The sequence below is a fragment of the Liolophura sinensis genome, chromosome 1 (genome assembly GCF_032854445.1).
Source record: "Liolophura sinensis isolate JHLJ2023 chromosome 1, CUHK_Ljap_v2, whole genome shotgun sequence".
Classification (NCBI taxonomy): domain Eukaryota; kingdom Metazoa; phylum Mollusca; class Polyplacophora; order Chitonida; family Chitonidae; genus Liolophura; species Liolophura sinensis.
In genome coordinates, this window is record NC_088295.1 from 55,524,470 (window position 1) to 55,541,728 (window position 17,259).

Genomic DNA, 17,259 nt, shown 5'->3' on the forward strand with positions numbered 1-17,259 from the left:
TAGTTTTTACTCTGTAGGGAAAAACATGTTGATATTTTAGTGAAATCATTCCATCTGAAAGAGTTGTTTGTTTTGATGCATGTTGAATTAAGTTATTTATATAAAAGTGAAATGTCAGGATTTCCTTCACTGATAAAAGTGATATTTCAGTCAGATTAATAACTTTTGTTATTACACACCCAGACGCCATGACTTAAAAAAAAAAACATTTTCTTTTCTGACGTTCCAATCTGAGCTCAGCGAAATGACGTCATAATACAAGTTTATTCAACTTTAACATTCCTACGTCACGTAATGAGACAAGACGTCTTGAGCGGGAGTCACGCTATGTACACAAGTCTGTGAAGGTCTACAGCTAAAAACACAGCGTAAACCTTTTCGTAAAACACAAAATCATGAGATTGTCAAAATATAAATAATAAACAGAATATTGAACAGTGAAGGTCGATTATCATAAATATTTTTCTCGTGAAAAGGTGGAAGTGATAAGCTTCAAGTCTCGTGGGTTAAAAATATTCAACCGTCACTGTGCAATGTCCTCTAGGTAGATTCATTTCTCACAAGTTTGGTGAGTGACTTTATTAACACAAATTTAGAAATTAAGGCATTGTAATATCTAACAACAAATAGTAAAGGGATTATTTATTAAAAATCATAAAAATTTTAAGTCATGGGACAAAAAAACACACACACACACACACACCATGGGTAGAAACACACTTCAACATCGCATAAATATCTGTTTCATTGAAACTACAATCAGAATACACAATGATGTACATATAAACCTGACAAAGTAAGCTTATTCTGGTGACAATGAAATGCTCATCTTTAATACATTCAAATGACAAGAACTGCATGTTATACATCAGCTATGATTCAATTTAATTTAAACATGTTAAATACAACATGATGTTTAACTGTTTCGGACAACTGACACACTAACGATGCGACTGAAGTAATTATATTACTTATCAATAAGCCTGTCTTGGTTATCATATGCTCTCTTACAAAGAGCTTTTCCCCCTCAAAGATGTGGTGTATTTTAGCTCAACTGAATAAAAGTAGACTGTAACAATATGTATATACACTATGTCAGAACAAATTATACTTTTGTGTAAATAATGTCATGGAAACATATTACCTATATATATATCTGGCCTAGTCGGATTAAAATAAATACAGAATAAAAATGTTGTTCAACTATCATTACATATATTGTATCACAGGTACTAATTTATAAGCACTTCTGGTAAGAAAATCTAACATCATATTCCAGTCCACCATTGGTAAAAAGAGCAAACATTCTTTGTTTGTCTCTTTACATGCATACTATTTATGATAAAAAATTATTATGAAAAATTTTTGCCACTATATTTCAATCACCGCTCTTATATAGCATATTGGCTTTCAAACATAACTGTTTGTAGATTTGACAAATACTGGAGAACAATACAATAATCTAGAACCATTCTTCCCCTGAAGGCTCCTACCTAGTTTAATTTTAGTTTCTGAAGTTAACTTCGTACTGATATTTCAGTCCGTCATTTGGATCAGGGTAGCTGGGTGACTTCACTATCAGACAAAACTAACCAATAAGACAATGTCAGCAGAAGAGGCTGTAAGATCTGACTAAGAGATGTACCAGTTCCATTTGCTCTCATCATCTTCATCTTCTTCAGACTCGTACTGCATCCCTGTGACAGACTTGGCTGTTGTGACTGTCTTGGTAGAACGAGCTGATCCCAGGGGTCGTGTAGAGTTCACTCTCCTCCAGATACGTCTGTAAGAGAGAAGAGTTTCACTATCTGTCTAATCTAGTCTAGCCTTGTCTTGTCTACCTGCACAGCATTTTTTTTTTCATCACAAGGTGTAGAACAGTGCTTCATATCTGGCTGCTGCAATTTTTCTTACCAGACAGGTTACCGTGAATAACTGACAGCAAATGACGCTATGTTTATGTACAATTTCATACTTTTGAGAGCTGAGTAATTATTATTGGATTCTTTGTTTCATGCCATACTCAGTAACACTTCATCTATAGGAGTGAAGGAAATCAGACAGAACCTACAGGAAACTACTGCACCTAACCAGGTACCTCAAAAACCTCCTGACATAAGGCTGTAGCTGACTAAAACGTTCAAATATAGTAAATGGCCTACACTTTAGCCCAAAAATTTTTTAAAAATGTCATACAATATTACTTTCGTTGCTGAGATATAATTCTTCCAGTAGGATAACATCCTATCATCCGAACAATCCTTAAAACATCTTTCTAAGATTAAAGCAACTCGCAGCATGAAGTAAACTGGGCACTGAGGGAAATGTTAGGTAACCGAAACTGACAAATTATCCACATATGAATGTGCATATACCTGGCATCTCTCTCACTAGTGTCAGCTGTCACTATGGCATCCTTCAGTTCTTCTTCCATGTCAGATATACTCTTCTCAAAGTATTCATTCTGTTTTAATAATTTCTGTACTTCAGTCTGTGAAGAAATGTAAACATTTAGTTTTTTGTAAATAAATGCGTCACGCAACACAGCATTACAGCTTTGCCATCAAAACTCGCATTTATTCATTTGATTGTTGTTCAATGCCATACTCCAGAAATTTTAACTTACATCGTCACCATGGCCCCACAAACAGTGTCAGATAGTGTGGGAATATCAGATGATCTAAGACGTATATGTACACATTTGCACATATCTTACATTTATACAGGTGCCAACACATGTACAATAGTTTTCACTTAATACTGGACCACTACGGTGGCCTAATGATTAGAGTATCCGCCTCGGTCAGGAGACCCTAGGATCAAACCCAGGTCGGATCATACCAAAGACTTTAAAAATGGTACTTGTTGCTGCCTCTCTTGGCGCATTGCACTGAGAGGTTAGAGCAAGGAAACAGGACTTGTTGGCCGGGTGTCAGTATAATGTGACTGGGTGGGGTGTCATGTATGGTGTCTTGGGGATGGTACTTTGAGCCCACTTTGGCGGCATGGATTCGTCCTGCCACAAGAAGGCACAGTATATGTACACGCACCTATTGAGTCGCCATCGTCACATGACATTAAATCCCAAGCATACATACTCGCATACATATACTAATTTGGGGTCTATACAATAGTTATCCCCATTGATCCTCATAACTCGCTTACTTCCAGATTCCAGATTCGTTGTCACATAAGGAATATTATCTCATCACATCAGGAAAATTTTGCTCTAACTGCTGAAGATTTTGTTTTTCAGGACTCTTCACTTATGTGGGTAAAATAGTGTTATTCTTTAGTACTCCTTTTAAACCGTAAAGTTACCTCTGTTTCATAGAGTATTCTTCGTATTATTTTAATTTTCCTGTCTGGTTTATCTTAGGACTGGAGTAGCACTTTAACTACCAATATCACTCAGTCGGATGGAGTGAAAACATACCTTCACATTCTCTGTCAATATGAAGACCCATAAACTGTTCAAAACAGTTGTAAATTCTTAGGTGACATTTGGGAGAGTAAAGAAGTTTTACAAATCATAATTGACAATCAAATATTTGGGCATATCAGCACTGGTCAGCTTACCTGTGACTCCTTGATACACTGCTCCAGATGGGTGCACACCGTGGAGGGGACAAACTCTGCCCTCAGTTTGCTCTTCAGCGAGGCTATCTCGTCCATTTTCTCCAGGATGACCGCCTTCACATGTTCTATTTCCTCGGCCAGCTCCATGGGTGGCTCATGATGGGATCGTCTCACAGTGGGCAGGGGAGATTCTGTGACAACAAATGTAATAACATACATTGCTTCAGACTATGTGTGGCTTCAATGATGATAATGAAATTACGTGATTGGTCACTTGACAAAAACACCTCAGCAAGCTTGTGAAACCTATATAATATTGTTCATTAGAAAAGTTTCAAGGTCCATATATTCAACACTGGTAGAAAGTCATTTTGGGACAGCTCAGGCTGCAATTTCATCTAAACCAGTCATTTTGTTCCCAATTGATGGATCTTGATTTGCACCTGTCTGTGTTTGGTGCAATCTTATCAGCATGATAACAGAAAAACTAATAACACAAGACTCTTCAAATTTGTAACACACTTTCCTACCACTACTGTAATGATTATTTTTTAAATTAATAATTTTTTAAGAACATATTTTCTTCTTCCATTTTTACCAGATATTACAAATTTTGGGTTTGGCTTGGTTTGAATGTTACACTGTAAGCAGATTTGAACTACAGAGTATATATGCATGGGTCAGCGGGGGCTCCATGGTTGAGGGGGTTAGCACACCAGCGTAGCGCAATGACCCACGAGCCTCTTGCCCATGTGGTCGCTGTGAGTTCAAGTCCAGCTGGCTTCTTCTACGGCTGTATGTTGGAAGGTCTTCCAGCAACCTGCGGATGGTCATGGGTTTCCCCTGGATCTGCCAAGTTTCCTCCAACCATAATGCTGGCCGCTGTCGTACAGGTGAAATATTCTTGAGTACGGTGTAAAACACCAATCAAATAAATACTGGTAAATAAATATATGGGTGCATTTCTCAGTATTCCCCACTTAGGGAAAGGAGGCAAGAAAGGAACAGAGGAAGCAATGTGCACTTTGTAAACATCTAGCACAGTAAGGCTACTAAATATCTAGTTTTTCTGAAATTATTTGATTTGACAACATACTCACGACTATTTCAACACCCTTCCCACATATACAATAGCTATGATTTCACTACTGGAGGAAACCATACATGCTTAGCGTCTTGTGTGTTATCTATCCACCTTTCACTAGAACAAATATTTATGGTATTCAAACTTCACCCTCCATCTATACATCAGTTGAGGATGTCAGCCTGGAAATCAGAAGACAGAGTTGTACAAGGCTGATTGAGACAAAACATTGCAAGTACCTGGTTCAGTAGTCGCCGTCTCCTGGAGCCTCATCTCATAATCAAGCTCACTTCTCAGCCTGAAAATAATTTGTATTACATACAACAAACAAAACAAGTATCAAATACTGTAGTTGATTTGAAAATTCATCAAAAAAAAAGAGTGTATTTTGTGGGTGCAAATCAGACAGATTGATCCAGAGTCATGGATGAAAATTTTATATCTTATAATCTATGTCACCAAACTGACACCTTGAACAGTTCATAGGTGTAAACTGAAACATATTAATCATCACAGGTTTTCTCTTGTAGGCTATTATCGGCCTAACAGTTGACAAACAATGATAGAGGTAATCAATATTACTGTCTTCAAACATTACACATTTATAGAGGGTGGCCTTAACGTGAATTCTGTTCACACTTAACTTACACCTTGCCTTGTGTACTTTCATTCTCAGTTTCAATGTTTAAATGCAAAGGCTTCAACTCCATCCCTTATAAATGTCTCATTCATAATGTCTCACTCTCTCTGAGAAATCAAGGTCTTGAATCCCTGGATTCAAGAACCAAAACTTCAGTCAAGTTGGAAATTTGATCTGATTTTATGATTATATTTTTGAAGCTTGGTCAGCTTGAAAAAAAACTCAAATAACAAACATTTGTACATTCTTTACCTTTGATTCTCCTCCAGTGCTATCTTGGCCTTTTCCTCCAGCCCTAACAGCTTCCCCTTGGCCATTTCTAGCTCTAGTGGGCGTGACAAGCCCCTGAGAGTCATTTTCTCCACTTGCTCTTGTAGTAAGTGATGCTGAGAAGTCTGCTTGTCCAGCAAGTGGCTGATGTAGCTGTCATACTCAGCCTAGAAAATGACACAACCGTCAAGGCTATTTGAACATATCATGGTGAATGTAATTAATAACTGATGAGTTTCTCGCTATAAACAATCCTGACAAAGAACCCGTTTAAAATGTTGAAAGTTGAATGTTAGTCTATTCCATGTTTTGAACCAGAGACTTAAGAATTAGGCATCTAACATGCTTTAATATGGTACACGTACAGTCATGGAAAAAATTATTAGACCACTCATATTTTCTTTGGTTTCTTGTTCATTTTAATGCCTGGCAACCCTAAAGGTGTATTAACCGAAGATTACAATGAATACGATAAAAATCCAGCTGATTCCATAATACTTTGTCGTATTTGATATGCTTTAAGGTCAGTTGTATTCCTAGGGTGTATGCCAGGCAATGTCATGCTTTCCATTTACATGCAGACTTACATAAAGAGTGGTTTCCTGTTTACATGTAGGCTTACATAAATAGGGGTCTCTTGTTTATATATTAAGACGCAGCACAACTCGGTAGTTGTCAGCTCTCATAATGCCTAAAACGAAAGAATTATGTGGAGCCAGAAAGGCAGCCATCTTGGCATAGCTGGATACTGGATTGAGCGAGCGACAAGTGGCCAAAAAACTGAAGATCTCTAAGACAGCAGTTCATTACACCAAGAAAAAGCAAGCCGAACATGGTACTACAAAACTGCTAGCTGGTCGAGGCAGGAAACGTCTTTCTACCCCACGAGATGACCGAGCACTCATCCGGTCCTGTATCAAGAATCGTCGTCAGACCTCCAGAGACCTTAGAAATGAGTGGGCATTGTCAACAAATGTGACTTGTTCAGCAAGAACAGTTCGAAACCGACTTCTTGAAGCTGGTCTAAAGTCGCACAAGGCACGGAAGAAGCCCTTCATCAACGAGAGGCAGCGGAAGGCCCGCTTGCGTTTTGCGAGGGATCACAAGAATTGGACTGTTGATGATTGGGCTAAAGTTCTCTTCAGTGATGAATCCAATTTTGAGTTGATGCCTACTCCAGCCAACTTACTGGTTAGGAGGAAGCCTGGGGAAGCCTACAAACGAGACTGCCTTGCTCCTACTGTAAAGCATGGGGGTGGATCAGTGATGATCTGGGGTTGTTTCAGTATGGGTGGAACAGGACAGATGCAGTTGTGTGAAGGGAGAATGAACCAAGTCACATACAGAGCTACTCTTGAAAACAGTCTTCTTCCATCAGCTGCTAAACTCTTTCCTGGCTCGAATGACTGGATTTTCCAACAAGACAATGCCCCTTGCCACACGGCAAGGTCAGTTAAAACCTGGATAGAGAACCGGAACATTCGAACCATGAATTGGCCTGCTCAGTCACCTGAATCCAATTGAAAACCTGTGGAATATTATCAAGTTCAAAATGGAGAACCACAAGCCCAAAAACAAAGCAAATTTGTTCGAATTTTTGCAACAGGAATGGGCTGCTGTGACCGCAGGGCAATGTAACAAACTGGTGAAGAGCATGCCAAGGCGCATGGCTGCAGTCATCAAAAACAATGGGCATGCAATCAAGTACTAACTCCCGTGTGAGACTGAGAGTCATGTGACTACGTGACTAGGAGACAGGAGAAAAAATGAAATGCCAAAATGTTTTTGAGAATACAGTTGCCACATCTACAGATGTATGAACTTAAGTGATTTTGGTCATTGTCAAGAAAGTCATAGAGAACTGATAGATATCACCTCTTAAATAAAACCCTTATGAACTATTTCTGTTTTCATCACTTGCTTTGCCCAAACAAATGTTCCTTCAGTTGTGCAAGGTTTTAAAATGAACAAGAAATGGGAGAAAGCAAGGGTGGTCTAATAATTTTTTCCATGACTGTATATATCAACCATCTGGATCATAAAAGTCCCGCCAAAATACATGTGGGAGGTAGCTGACTGGTTGGCTTTATGGCAAACATGCTTTAAAAGAAAAACAACAACTAAAATATGAACCTTAGTTATTTCAGAAGTGAGGTTGAAACAGATCTAACTGATTTGCCATAGCCACATTTTTGTGAAGTCCTTGGTAACTATATTAATCAATTTTTCATCTGCAATTTTTTTGAGGCCATGGGATACGCCATGTTAAAGAAACCAGAAACATAATGTTGTATCACTCGTAATTTCATAACATGGCAACACTTTCAATTTTCTTGATGTGGGTGATTTTGTTGGCTTTGAAATGTGAAATCTCAGTTATGGTACATTACAAAAATACTTATCTACTTATTTCTAGTACTGTCTTTGTTTTATTAGCGCTCTGATAATCTGAAGCAACACAGCAATTTCAGATCTGTGGATATCATTCACATATGATTCAGAGGGGTTTAAATAACAGTATAAATCCTTGTTAGGTGTTACACTTTCTGCGTATAGTACAGATCTGAAATATGGCTGAAATTATTCCATGTCTTGAAGAGTCAAGCATCTACTGCAATTCTTCCACCTCTTTGCAAGGTGTTTATTCAACAATATTCTGATAAAAGTATAGGCCTACTTTTTGTGAAGCCCTGAAACTGGACAATCCAAACATTTAGTTTAGTTTCCAAAATCAAATTAAAACGCGCCTAAATTGAATTGAAATTTGCTCTTTCATACGTGAAGTGGTTGAGGATTAGGGTAGACACCTAAGCTGTATACAAGTGAATAGTGATAATCCTGTTAGTGGGTTAAATAACAGGATTATCATGATATTCATTAATTTGATATGTTGTTTCATTGTCATAATCTTTATTATTATACCTCATTGGGTAACATGATATTCCGCAAAACATTATGTACAACGATCTCTCGCGCCAAGGAATGTAACGTCACACTCACAAAGTATTATCCCAGGTTCACGAGGCAATGTCCAACAATCTCGTGCTAATATCCAACGATTGCGTGGGTATAGTCCACAGCAGTTATCTCCCTTGGAGAGCTCTCTGGTGTCTGATTGTTCGTAAAGTAATCAACCGGACGGTAATAGCTCCCTTATCGACGCACAAATTCAGCAATTTAAAGCACAACTCCAAAAGGCACTGTTTTTTTTTCAGTATAATGAAACATGTGGTGCATGCTGTGAGGTGGGTCATCAGGAATTGTTAGATCTCGACGAAAACCTCGACCTGACAATTCCTGATGTCACACCTCACAGCATGCACTGTCTGTATAACTCAGTAAATCCATGCATTCCTTCAAGTTAACTTTTGTATAAAAATGCACACATGCCATATGTATAATGCATTCGCAAGTTTTGTTTTCATATCATATGTTACCTGATCATGTTTGAAAACAAAACACTTGCTTTGTTCAAAATATGAAGGAAAGAAAAACATCAATAGCATATTAAATTTGAAAGATATACATATGTTTTGACTGATGTAAAGTAAATGCAGGTATATTTCTGCGAGTTTCGCCTGATGGTACTTACCTTAATACTTTTGAGAATGTATTTAAATGTCTGAGAACTTTCTGCCAACGCTTCCAGCGCATTACTAAAAACTTGTAATTTATGAAAATTAGGGCCGACTCCATCAAACTGTAACCTAGATAATTCCTAAACAGAAACACAAATTTAGGAAATGAAATGAAGAACCTCAAACAGTGTATTAGTAGTTTTTTTCTACCTGTAGTCTGAAAAAATATGCAAGGCACATGGCTAGGATATATTTTGATCATGCAGTACTTCAATGGATTACCGTAATTTTATGGTTTAATTCCTTCTGCCCAATATGACAAGAAAAGAAATCATCCAAAAGCTGTTAAACAACAATTATTAAGACTATTGCCAATGATAACCAGCTAACACTACTAAAATTATGAGTTTTAATAATTAACAATAAGTGGAATAAGCAAATTCAGAGAATTTCTATCCCATGCTAAATGTCCAATAATTATAAATATGCATGGAGAAAGCTGGGTTTCAAACTTGATCTATTATGAATCTGCACTGAAAATGTTATCAAAATTGGACGATAAGTGGAGGAGTTACAGCGCGGAAACAAGGGCATGAGTGTGATGAGAGACAGATGGATGAACAGACAGATGAATGAACAGACAGATGGACAGGCGCATATTCATATCTATTATTTTTACATTTAGCAAAACAGGATATATAGGTGTATAGATGTTCACATAAATGTAGATGACAGTTGGATGAGTGCTCTTCTAGCCTACCTGTTCCAGTTGTTCTTGTATATGTTCCACTGCCTTCACTCCAGACAACACACTCTTCTCTGAGGAGTCCTGGGTTCTTAGAATACTACTCTGGAAGTCCTTCAATTTGTGGTACTGGTCTCTCTTTGTGGGACCACAGTAATGGCTCAGGATAGCAATGTGCTCCGAGCTTGGAATGTGCCTCATGGAGTTACTGGCCTGGGGGGTGGGGGAGAGGCGTTTCTCCCTTCCTCCCCAAGGTGTAACAGTGCTTCTCTGAGACCTAGGGGTGGGCAGTAAGAGCTCCTGGGGTCTCAGCTCCTCTATGTATACCCCATCATCTTCAAAGTGTACTGAGTTATACGCGGAGCTGCGGCTCTCCTTCTGCCGGAAAGGGGTGGTTGTGAGGGTGGGGGATTGTCGCCCCACCTCTGGAAGCACACCCGAAGTCCCCATTGTGAAGTCATATAGCACGTCATTCATCTTTTTTTCCTTACCACGTCTCTTGGTAGTTTTCACAAAGTTATGTCTTTCTAGCATGACGATTGGTTTCTTGGCAGCTGCGGACCAAGGCTTTCTGTTTGTCAGCTGGATTTTCTGCAGCATTCTTGACTCATTGAGATGACCAGAAGTATAATCCTGGACATCTTGCTTGTTGCACAGCTCCATAGTGTTGAGCAGATTATGAAGTTGCTCTTTGCTCATCGCCATGGTTGTTTTATTGGCTATCTATGGAAATACAGAAATTATCTACAAAATGTATCATTCTGACGCTTTTCTTCAATGATGACCCCAGGCATATGCAATCACTCTATGATAAATTATAAATGTTATTTTTTGATACGCAATACTGGTGCAATATATCTATAGCTATATTTCTGACATAAGTTTTAGGGTAAAGCTGAATAAATTCAGAGCAATGCATGCTTTCAAAATATGAATATACATGTACATGTACATGCATACGATTCCTGGTTAGGAGGTGACACTCACATAAAGTATAAGTCGTAAGACAGACCATTACACACCGTCCAGGAAAATACAATGTAGTTTGTTTTATTTTTTTCTTTACCAAGTAAGCCGACATCAATTTCATTTTGTGTTTTTCAGATGAACCAACATTAAAAAGCCAAACTGGAACAAAAATAAAATTGAAAATCCACCGTTTCATTTTGTTTGACATAGACATTATTTTGAATTTCCTGTTTTTCTTTAGGTTTTGGGATCAATTCAACATGACTTTAAGTGAAAAAATTGCTGGGATACTCCATATTTCCCATAAATTTGATGATTATGTCAGTTTTTCAGGTGATTCATAGAGTGCATTTGAAACTTAAATTCTACTATGATCACACTGTGACCAGTTACATCAGGTTTTGGAACCTTACATACTGCTAGACTTGCGCATTTAAAATTGCTTAAACATATGGAGCAGTAAAGGCATTTGTTAAATGAAACTTGAAATAAACTTCAGTATGTCAAGCAAAAAATATAGATGTAATGTCATCAACTGACACCCCCTGAGTCACAACTGATCACTGCAGATTATGATGATTCACACACAATTTACTTGGCAATTAACTATTTTCCTTGACAGTGTTTATTATAAATGATCTTTTATCTGACATATACCTGACATAAGTGTTTTCTTTACATTGGTCACTGATATTTATTACTGTCCATTCTTTTTTTTTCCTTTTGGTTATTTAATTTTCTATTTCATTATTTATGATCATAAAACAGTTGATCTCGGACACCATCTGTCCATGTTACCAAAACTGTCAACAATATAATTATTAATATGTGGACTAGCAATTAACTTCCTGTGATTATTAATAAGACAGATTTACAATATTTATATTTTTGCACATGGTTTACACTCACCACTTAACTCATCCAACCAATATGAAGCCCCAGCCCCAGAGGCACAGCATTCGTCAGGTCTAAACGGTCTGCAACAACAATCATGGCACATCTGTTTAATAAGCATTATTGATTTCTATACAAACAAAGTCAAGTGATTTACAGTAGATCAGAAGAATCAGTGCAAGAGCAATGTCCATTTACAGCACCCACTCTGGTCCACCTGCATTATGTGAGATGGTTCACAAACCGTTCACCCAAAATCAATAGGTCACAATAGCATGCGTTTATAGTTGAACAATAACACTCATCCAGTGACTCAAATTATGGCATAAATTACTATATGTACCATATGAATACAGGGAAGAGCTCTAGGCTACGTTTTGATACAGGTACCTGCAACTACCAACACCTACAGGCTTTTAAAATTTAATATCTGACTGTATATTTCCAACTGTTATAAATGTTTCAAGTACGATCATGTGCATTGACATAGCTAGACATGAGAAAAGTACTCTACTTCTTAAATACCAGGATCTAAGATAGCCATATCTCAAGTCTGCCATTGTCACTATAACTGAATGGTGTGTCATGTCTGGTGTCTTTGGCTTTATGTTTCAATGAAACAGCACTATTAATATACCTGCCTTAGGACTTCTCTGCTGCAAAGAGATGCTGTTATGATAAAACTGAAATAATGTTTAAAGTGATGGAAAATCCTGGACAACATCCAGCTGGCAATTCAGAGAATGTATATCTGTCTATACCACAACAGATATGCAAAAAACAATGCATAGGTTAGGTGGATTTTCAAGCTTGATGTGCGGTTCCATAAAGCAAACCTGCAAAGTTACCGCAAAGAAACTGAAGAGCAACATATGGGCTGGCATATTAACATTCTTGCGTTTTGCAGAAGCATGGGGCTACAACAAACAGATTACAGAGGAATGCAAAGAGGATATATTAGAGAAAAAACATCCCAAGACAGCTGGCCTGAAGTATTGTATGTAAATTTGTGGCTGTTATACCAACAGCTTCTGGTTGATATCTGGTTGTTGCAGTTTTGAGGAGGCATGTGTAGGTAAATGCCTCGCTTTGTGCTGTCTGTAATTCAATGAGCTAGGTGCACTATCTGCTTTTCACACATTATCACGCGGGATTTGTAATATTGGAGCACTGCTGTAATTGGGAATTTGCGAGCCACATGGTCTATCTGGCCGAGAAAAGCCAAGAGTTCAACTTAATGAGTTTGACCTTATTGGCTTCATCAAATTTTTTAAATTCACTATACAACACACACAAGGTTTAAATGCATGTAGGCATTATGCACAATATGACTACAATTCGGAACAAAATGTTGCCACAGGCTTTTTATAAATGATAGGCCTGACTCAGACATAAGAATTTAAAGACATATGCCTGCCAGTAACATTTAAGTGATACCTGGGTACCAGTATCAGTACTTCAGTTCATGCCATTTTTTAAAATTTCTGAAACTTGATTAATGAGCTTTAATCTCTCCTATAATTATTTTCACTGTTCACTTCCATCCTATACGTACTTTGGTATCAGAATTTTTAAAATACTATCAGCTGAAAAAAACTGAAACACTGGCTAATAGACTGTGTATACATATATATCTGCCTCAATATTTGTTAAATTAAACATTAGTCAGTTTCATTAGTCAGAAGGAGGAAAAGAGAAACAGTTTTGTAACTTATGACCTTAGGTGCTTAACCTTGGGTGAAAAATGATCTGGGTAATGGTTACATTATAACTAAAAAGAAGATCACGGAATATGATCACCCAATGATCCCCAGCATACAAATACATTTGATATAACAACTCTTTGCCTTTAAAGTTTACCTCTTTATAACGATCGTGGGTTTGTCCGATTAGACATTTTATGATATTTCACGGCAGCGTAGAGCTGGACCAAAGGACAGAAGGAATTACACGAAATGGGTTGTTTTCTTGTCCCTCCATTCTTCGCTATGAAGCCGCCATTTTGAACGCCTGTTTCTGTCGTCATGTCAACCAGCGCACTCCCGATGGCTGGAGAGTTTCACTTTGACAGTATGTGTGTGTGTAAGGCCTACATCACACAGAACTTTCTGGCCAATTACGTCGTACCTTGAACATCTCTGTACTTCCCTTGCTAGCTTTAATATACTACTGCTGGGCACCAAATAATTTGTATGTCCGTGGTCATAGTCGTCTCAGCCATCAATTTCAGGTAGGTGTTCCCATGTGTCTTCACTGATAAATCCACACAAGCATGAAACCGGAAATTGGATAAATTCTCCAACCTTTTTTTTCTTTCATGAATAGAAACAAGTAAAACTTACTTGAATATGAAGTACAATTACTGAAGAACGTGTGTGAAAAATTGGAGAGATGCGTTTTATCAAAAGACAAAAGTAAGGTCAGAAGCAGATTTTGCTATTTTAAGGCGTTTTCCTGCGGGAATTCCCTTCATAATAAAAATATGAGTACGTAAACCAAAATCATTTCCACACATTTGGTGTCTAGCTATGACGTAGTAAGGTATAATAAAGTATCATGTTGGTTCACGCAATTTATAAATAAAAAAAAAACAACAACCAAAAAATAAAGGAATAATTTGGAAGTTTAGAGGAACTCTACATTCACCATAGTATTTCACAGCTTTTAACGCATTGTCCGCATTGGTTCAGTTGTAACATGCATGTCTTGAAACTGTTGTGTCAAAGAGGATAAGGAGTTCGATTTCCATAATGGCATATTTTTTTCTAATGAGGTAATGGAGGGGAGGAATTTATTTGAACCACACAAGAATAATATTTGTCTTTTTTGTATTTTTCTTCATATATTGTCAAGCTATATTAGGTAAGTTTAAATACATTATTGTCAATCTACACAGATTATAGACAGTGTTCTTTCAATGAAAGCTCAACGCTATTTACTTGAGCTAACAGCATATCGCACAAGGTACACTGAAAAAGGGGCAGCTGTTTATCAGTTTAGCTTCGTAATAAATGTCTATTAAAGACACTGTCATATATTCATTATGTTATTCGAAAAACAAATTTTTTTTCAAATACCAACATTAGACGGAAAAGGATATTATCCTATGCATTTGACGGCATACAGAAACTAATGGTTAGCAACGAATATCCACACCTGTTACATAACAACTTTAACCGCATACCGGGGAAACTCTAGCGTCATTTCGCAGATGATCCGTCATTGTTAGGAGGTTGGCAATCAATCTGAGCGACAGGTAGACAATTTCCCATCTAGTTCCAAGGGGTTCTTTTATTGAACCTTTAGAGGACATATTTTCGAGCTTTTGTCTGTCACGCGGGTCATGTGGATATCTTGTTACATGTAAAAACCTATACAAGACCACATATGTATATGCTTGGGGTTTCACGTCGCACTTAACAATCTTCCAGTCATATGACAACGAAGAGTCATTAAGTGTGTGTATATTTACTGTGTCTTCTTGTGGCAGGGCATGCCGCCAAAGTGCTGCCGACGCTGAAGTGTCATGCCGAAGGTACCAGACATGACACCCCACCCAGTCGCATTATGCTGACATTGGGTCAACCAGTCCTGTTCCCTTGCTCTAAACTCTCAGCGCTGAGCGCCATTTTTTAAAGTCTTTGGTATGACCCAACTTGGGTTTGATCCCATCAGGTCTCCGCACTTAAAGGCGGACACTATGGATGTCGGTATGACACAAGGTCATAAGAGTAAGAAACACGCACTATGAGTTTGTAAAATTTTACGCCCACTGTTACACTCTTTCCTCCCTCCTCTTACTGTTCGGGCTTATTGACGGTCCTAGTATATTGGGCCGTTTGTACAGTCTTAAGTTCGTTGAAGACCACTAGTCTTCCACAAATATGGTGTGCATATCTATGCGCAAGATGCATGTGGTTTGGCGAGTATAACTTGATTACCAAAGACCGGTGGGTTATGCCGGTCACTCTGGTTTACTCCACGCATAAAGCTGATCATCATTGTATATAAGTGAACAACTCTTGAGTGAGGCGTCAGCAATCTGAGGATGGTTGTAGGTTTCCCCTGGGCTCAGCCCGGTTTCCTCCCTCCAAAAAACACCAATCAGATAAGTAAATAATTAAATCGAGTGTTGGGTTAAACGGAAATAAAGCAATCAATAAATCAACCAATCCTTCCGGTTAAACTGCATGCTAAATTTCGTGGATTACGGGAAATTGATAGTGTTAGTATCACATTACATGGACTTGGTGTCCTTCCACCATTATGCTGGCTGCCGTCGAATAAGTGAAATACTCTTTAGTACTCCAGTCAAATCAATCAATAAATAAATTTTACGTTTTGGTATAAATTCTTGACGATTGGTACAGTGTATTGTTTGGACTCATACAATATTTATAGTGCTGCCCAACTGGAACACCATGATGCATGGAGACACCAGACACGACACTCTACACACACTGCGTACGGAAACTTGGAAGAGCGCGCTCTTACACGCATGGACCAACTCACAGGATTGAACCAGACCATCCCTCTAAGGAATTAAATGCTTAGACTTTCACATTACGCAATTCAGCTACAGTATATCTCTCTATAAGAAAAAAGATTTCTTTTCATATTTTTACACACGTTTGTTTTATGTTACTACTTAGATTAGCACTAGTGCTGCGGTGGCTCGGATCGACAGCAGATAGACAGTGGTGGTTCCGACCGTCTGCGGGCAATGCTCAAGGGATCGCATGTAGCCAGTGAGGGACCATTGGGCACAAACTATATGCATAAAACAGTTGACCTTACACTTTATACATAAATTAATTTAACAGCAATAACTTCCATTCTGCAGAGTCACTATCAACAGCGCGATGACCGCTGTGGAACGGATCCCATAGTGAGTGAAATGTGACAGTAGGCCTATGCATGATTGCAATCATGTACAAAGCCGAATGTGACTGTATTCTTTATTATGGGTATATACCATTGCTTTGTGAGAAGATGAGATGTCCGATTATACTTCCGGTTGATACAGCTGTGATTGTGAATCGTCAGATTTACCATCCATGTAAACGACCTGATTGGTAACCTTAATATTGTAATAATGATGATCTACGATGTCCGCTTGTGAGGGTTCCCAAGTATAGAGAGCCAAGAAAGATAAATATGAGAGCTAAGAAGAAAACTTTGCAAAAAAAAATGGTGTAAACGGGAGAAGGTAGAACCTTCAATCCTTGAGAAAGGTACTTGATGACCTTTAGAGAAGTATATACAGGGAGAATATATTTGTCTGCAACAATTATTACTAACCAGGTTCTTGTAGAAGAGCTTAATACCACTACAACAACGGCCGCAACATCAACATATTCTGGAACGACCAAACAGAGGAGTGTATCCGTACCTTCCCGTCACACCGACATATCCAAAAAATGCATAAATCCCCATACAAAGCTCACTTTATTACGGGATCGCGGAGCTGTACAACCAAACTTGTATCTACTCTCTTACT

General features: G+C 38.1%; 1 protein-coding gene across 1 annotated transcript; it reads right to left on the reverse strand.

The window, feature by feature from the left end:
* Positions 1-14: 14 nt before the first annotated feature.
* LOC135468428 (uncharacterized protein C6orf118-like) lies at positions 15-13,745 on the reverse strand. The gene is made up of 9 exons (XM_064746690.1): positions 13,620-13,745; positions 11,775-11,842; positions 9,912-10,619; positions 9,166-9,291; positions 5,556-5,740; positions 4,903-4,961; positions 3,580-3,770; positions 2,376-2,491; positions 15-1,783 (listed from the first exon to the last, which is right to left on the reverse strand). Exons 3-9 carry the CDS (start codon positions 10,599-10,601, stop codon positions 1,633-1,635), a joined length of 1,518 nt encoding a protein of 505 aa, XP_064602760.1. The 5' UTR covers positions 10,602-10,619; positions 11,775-11,842; positions 13,620-13,745; the 3' UTR covers positions 15-1,632.
* Positions 13,746-17,259: the final 3,514 nt, after the last annotated feature.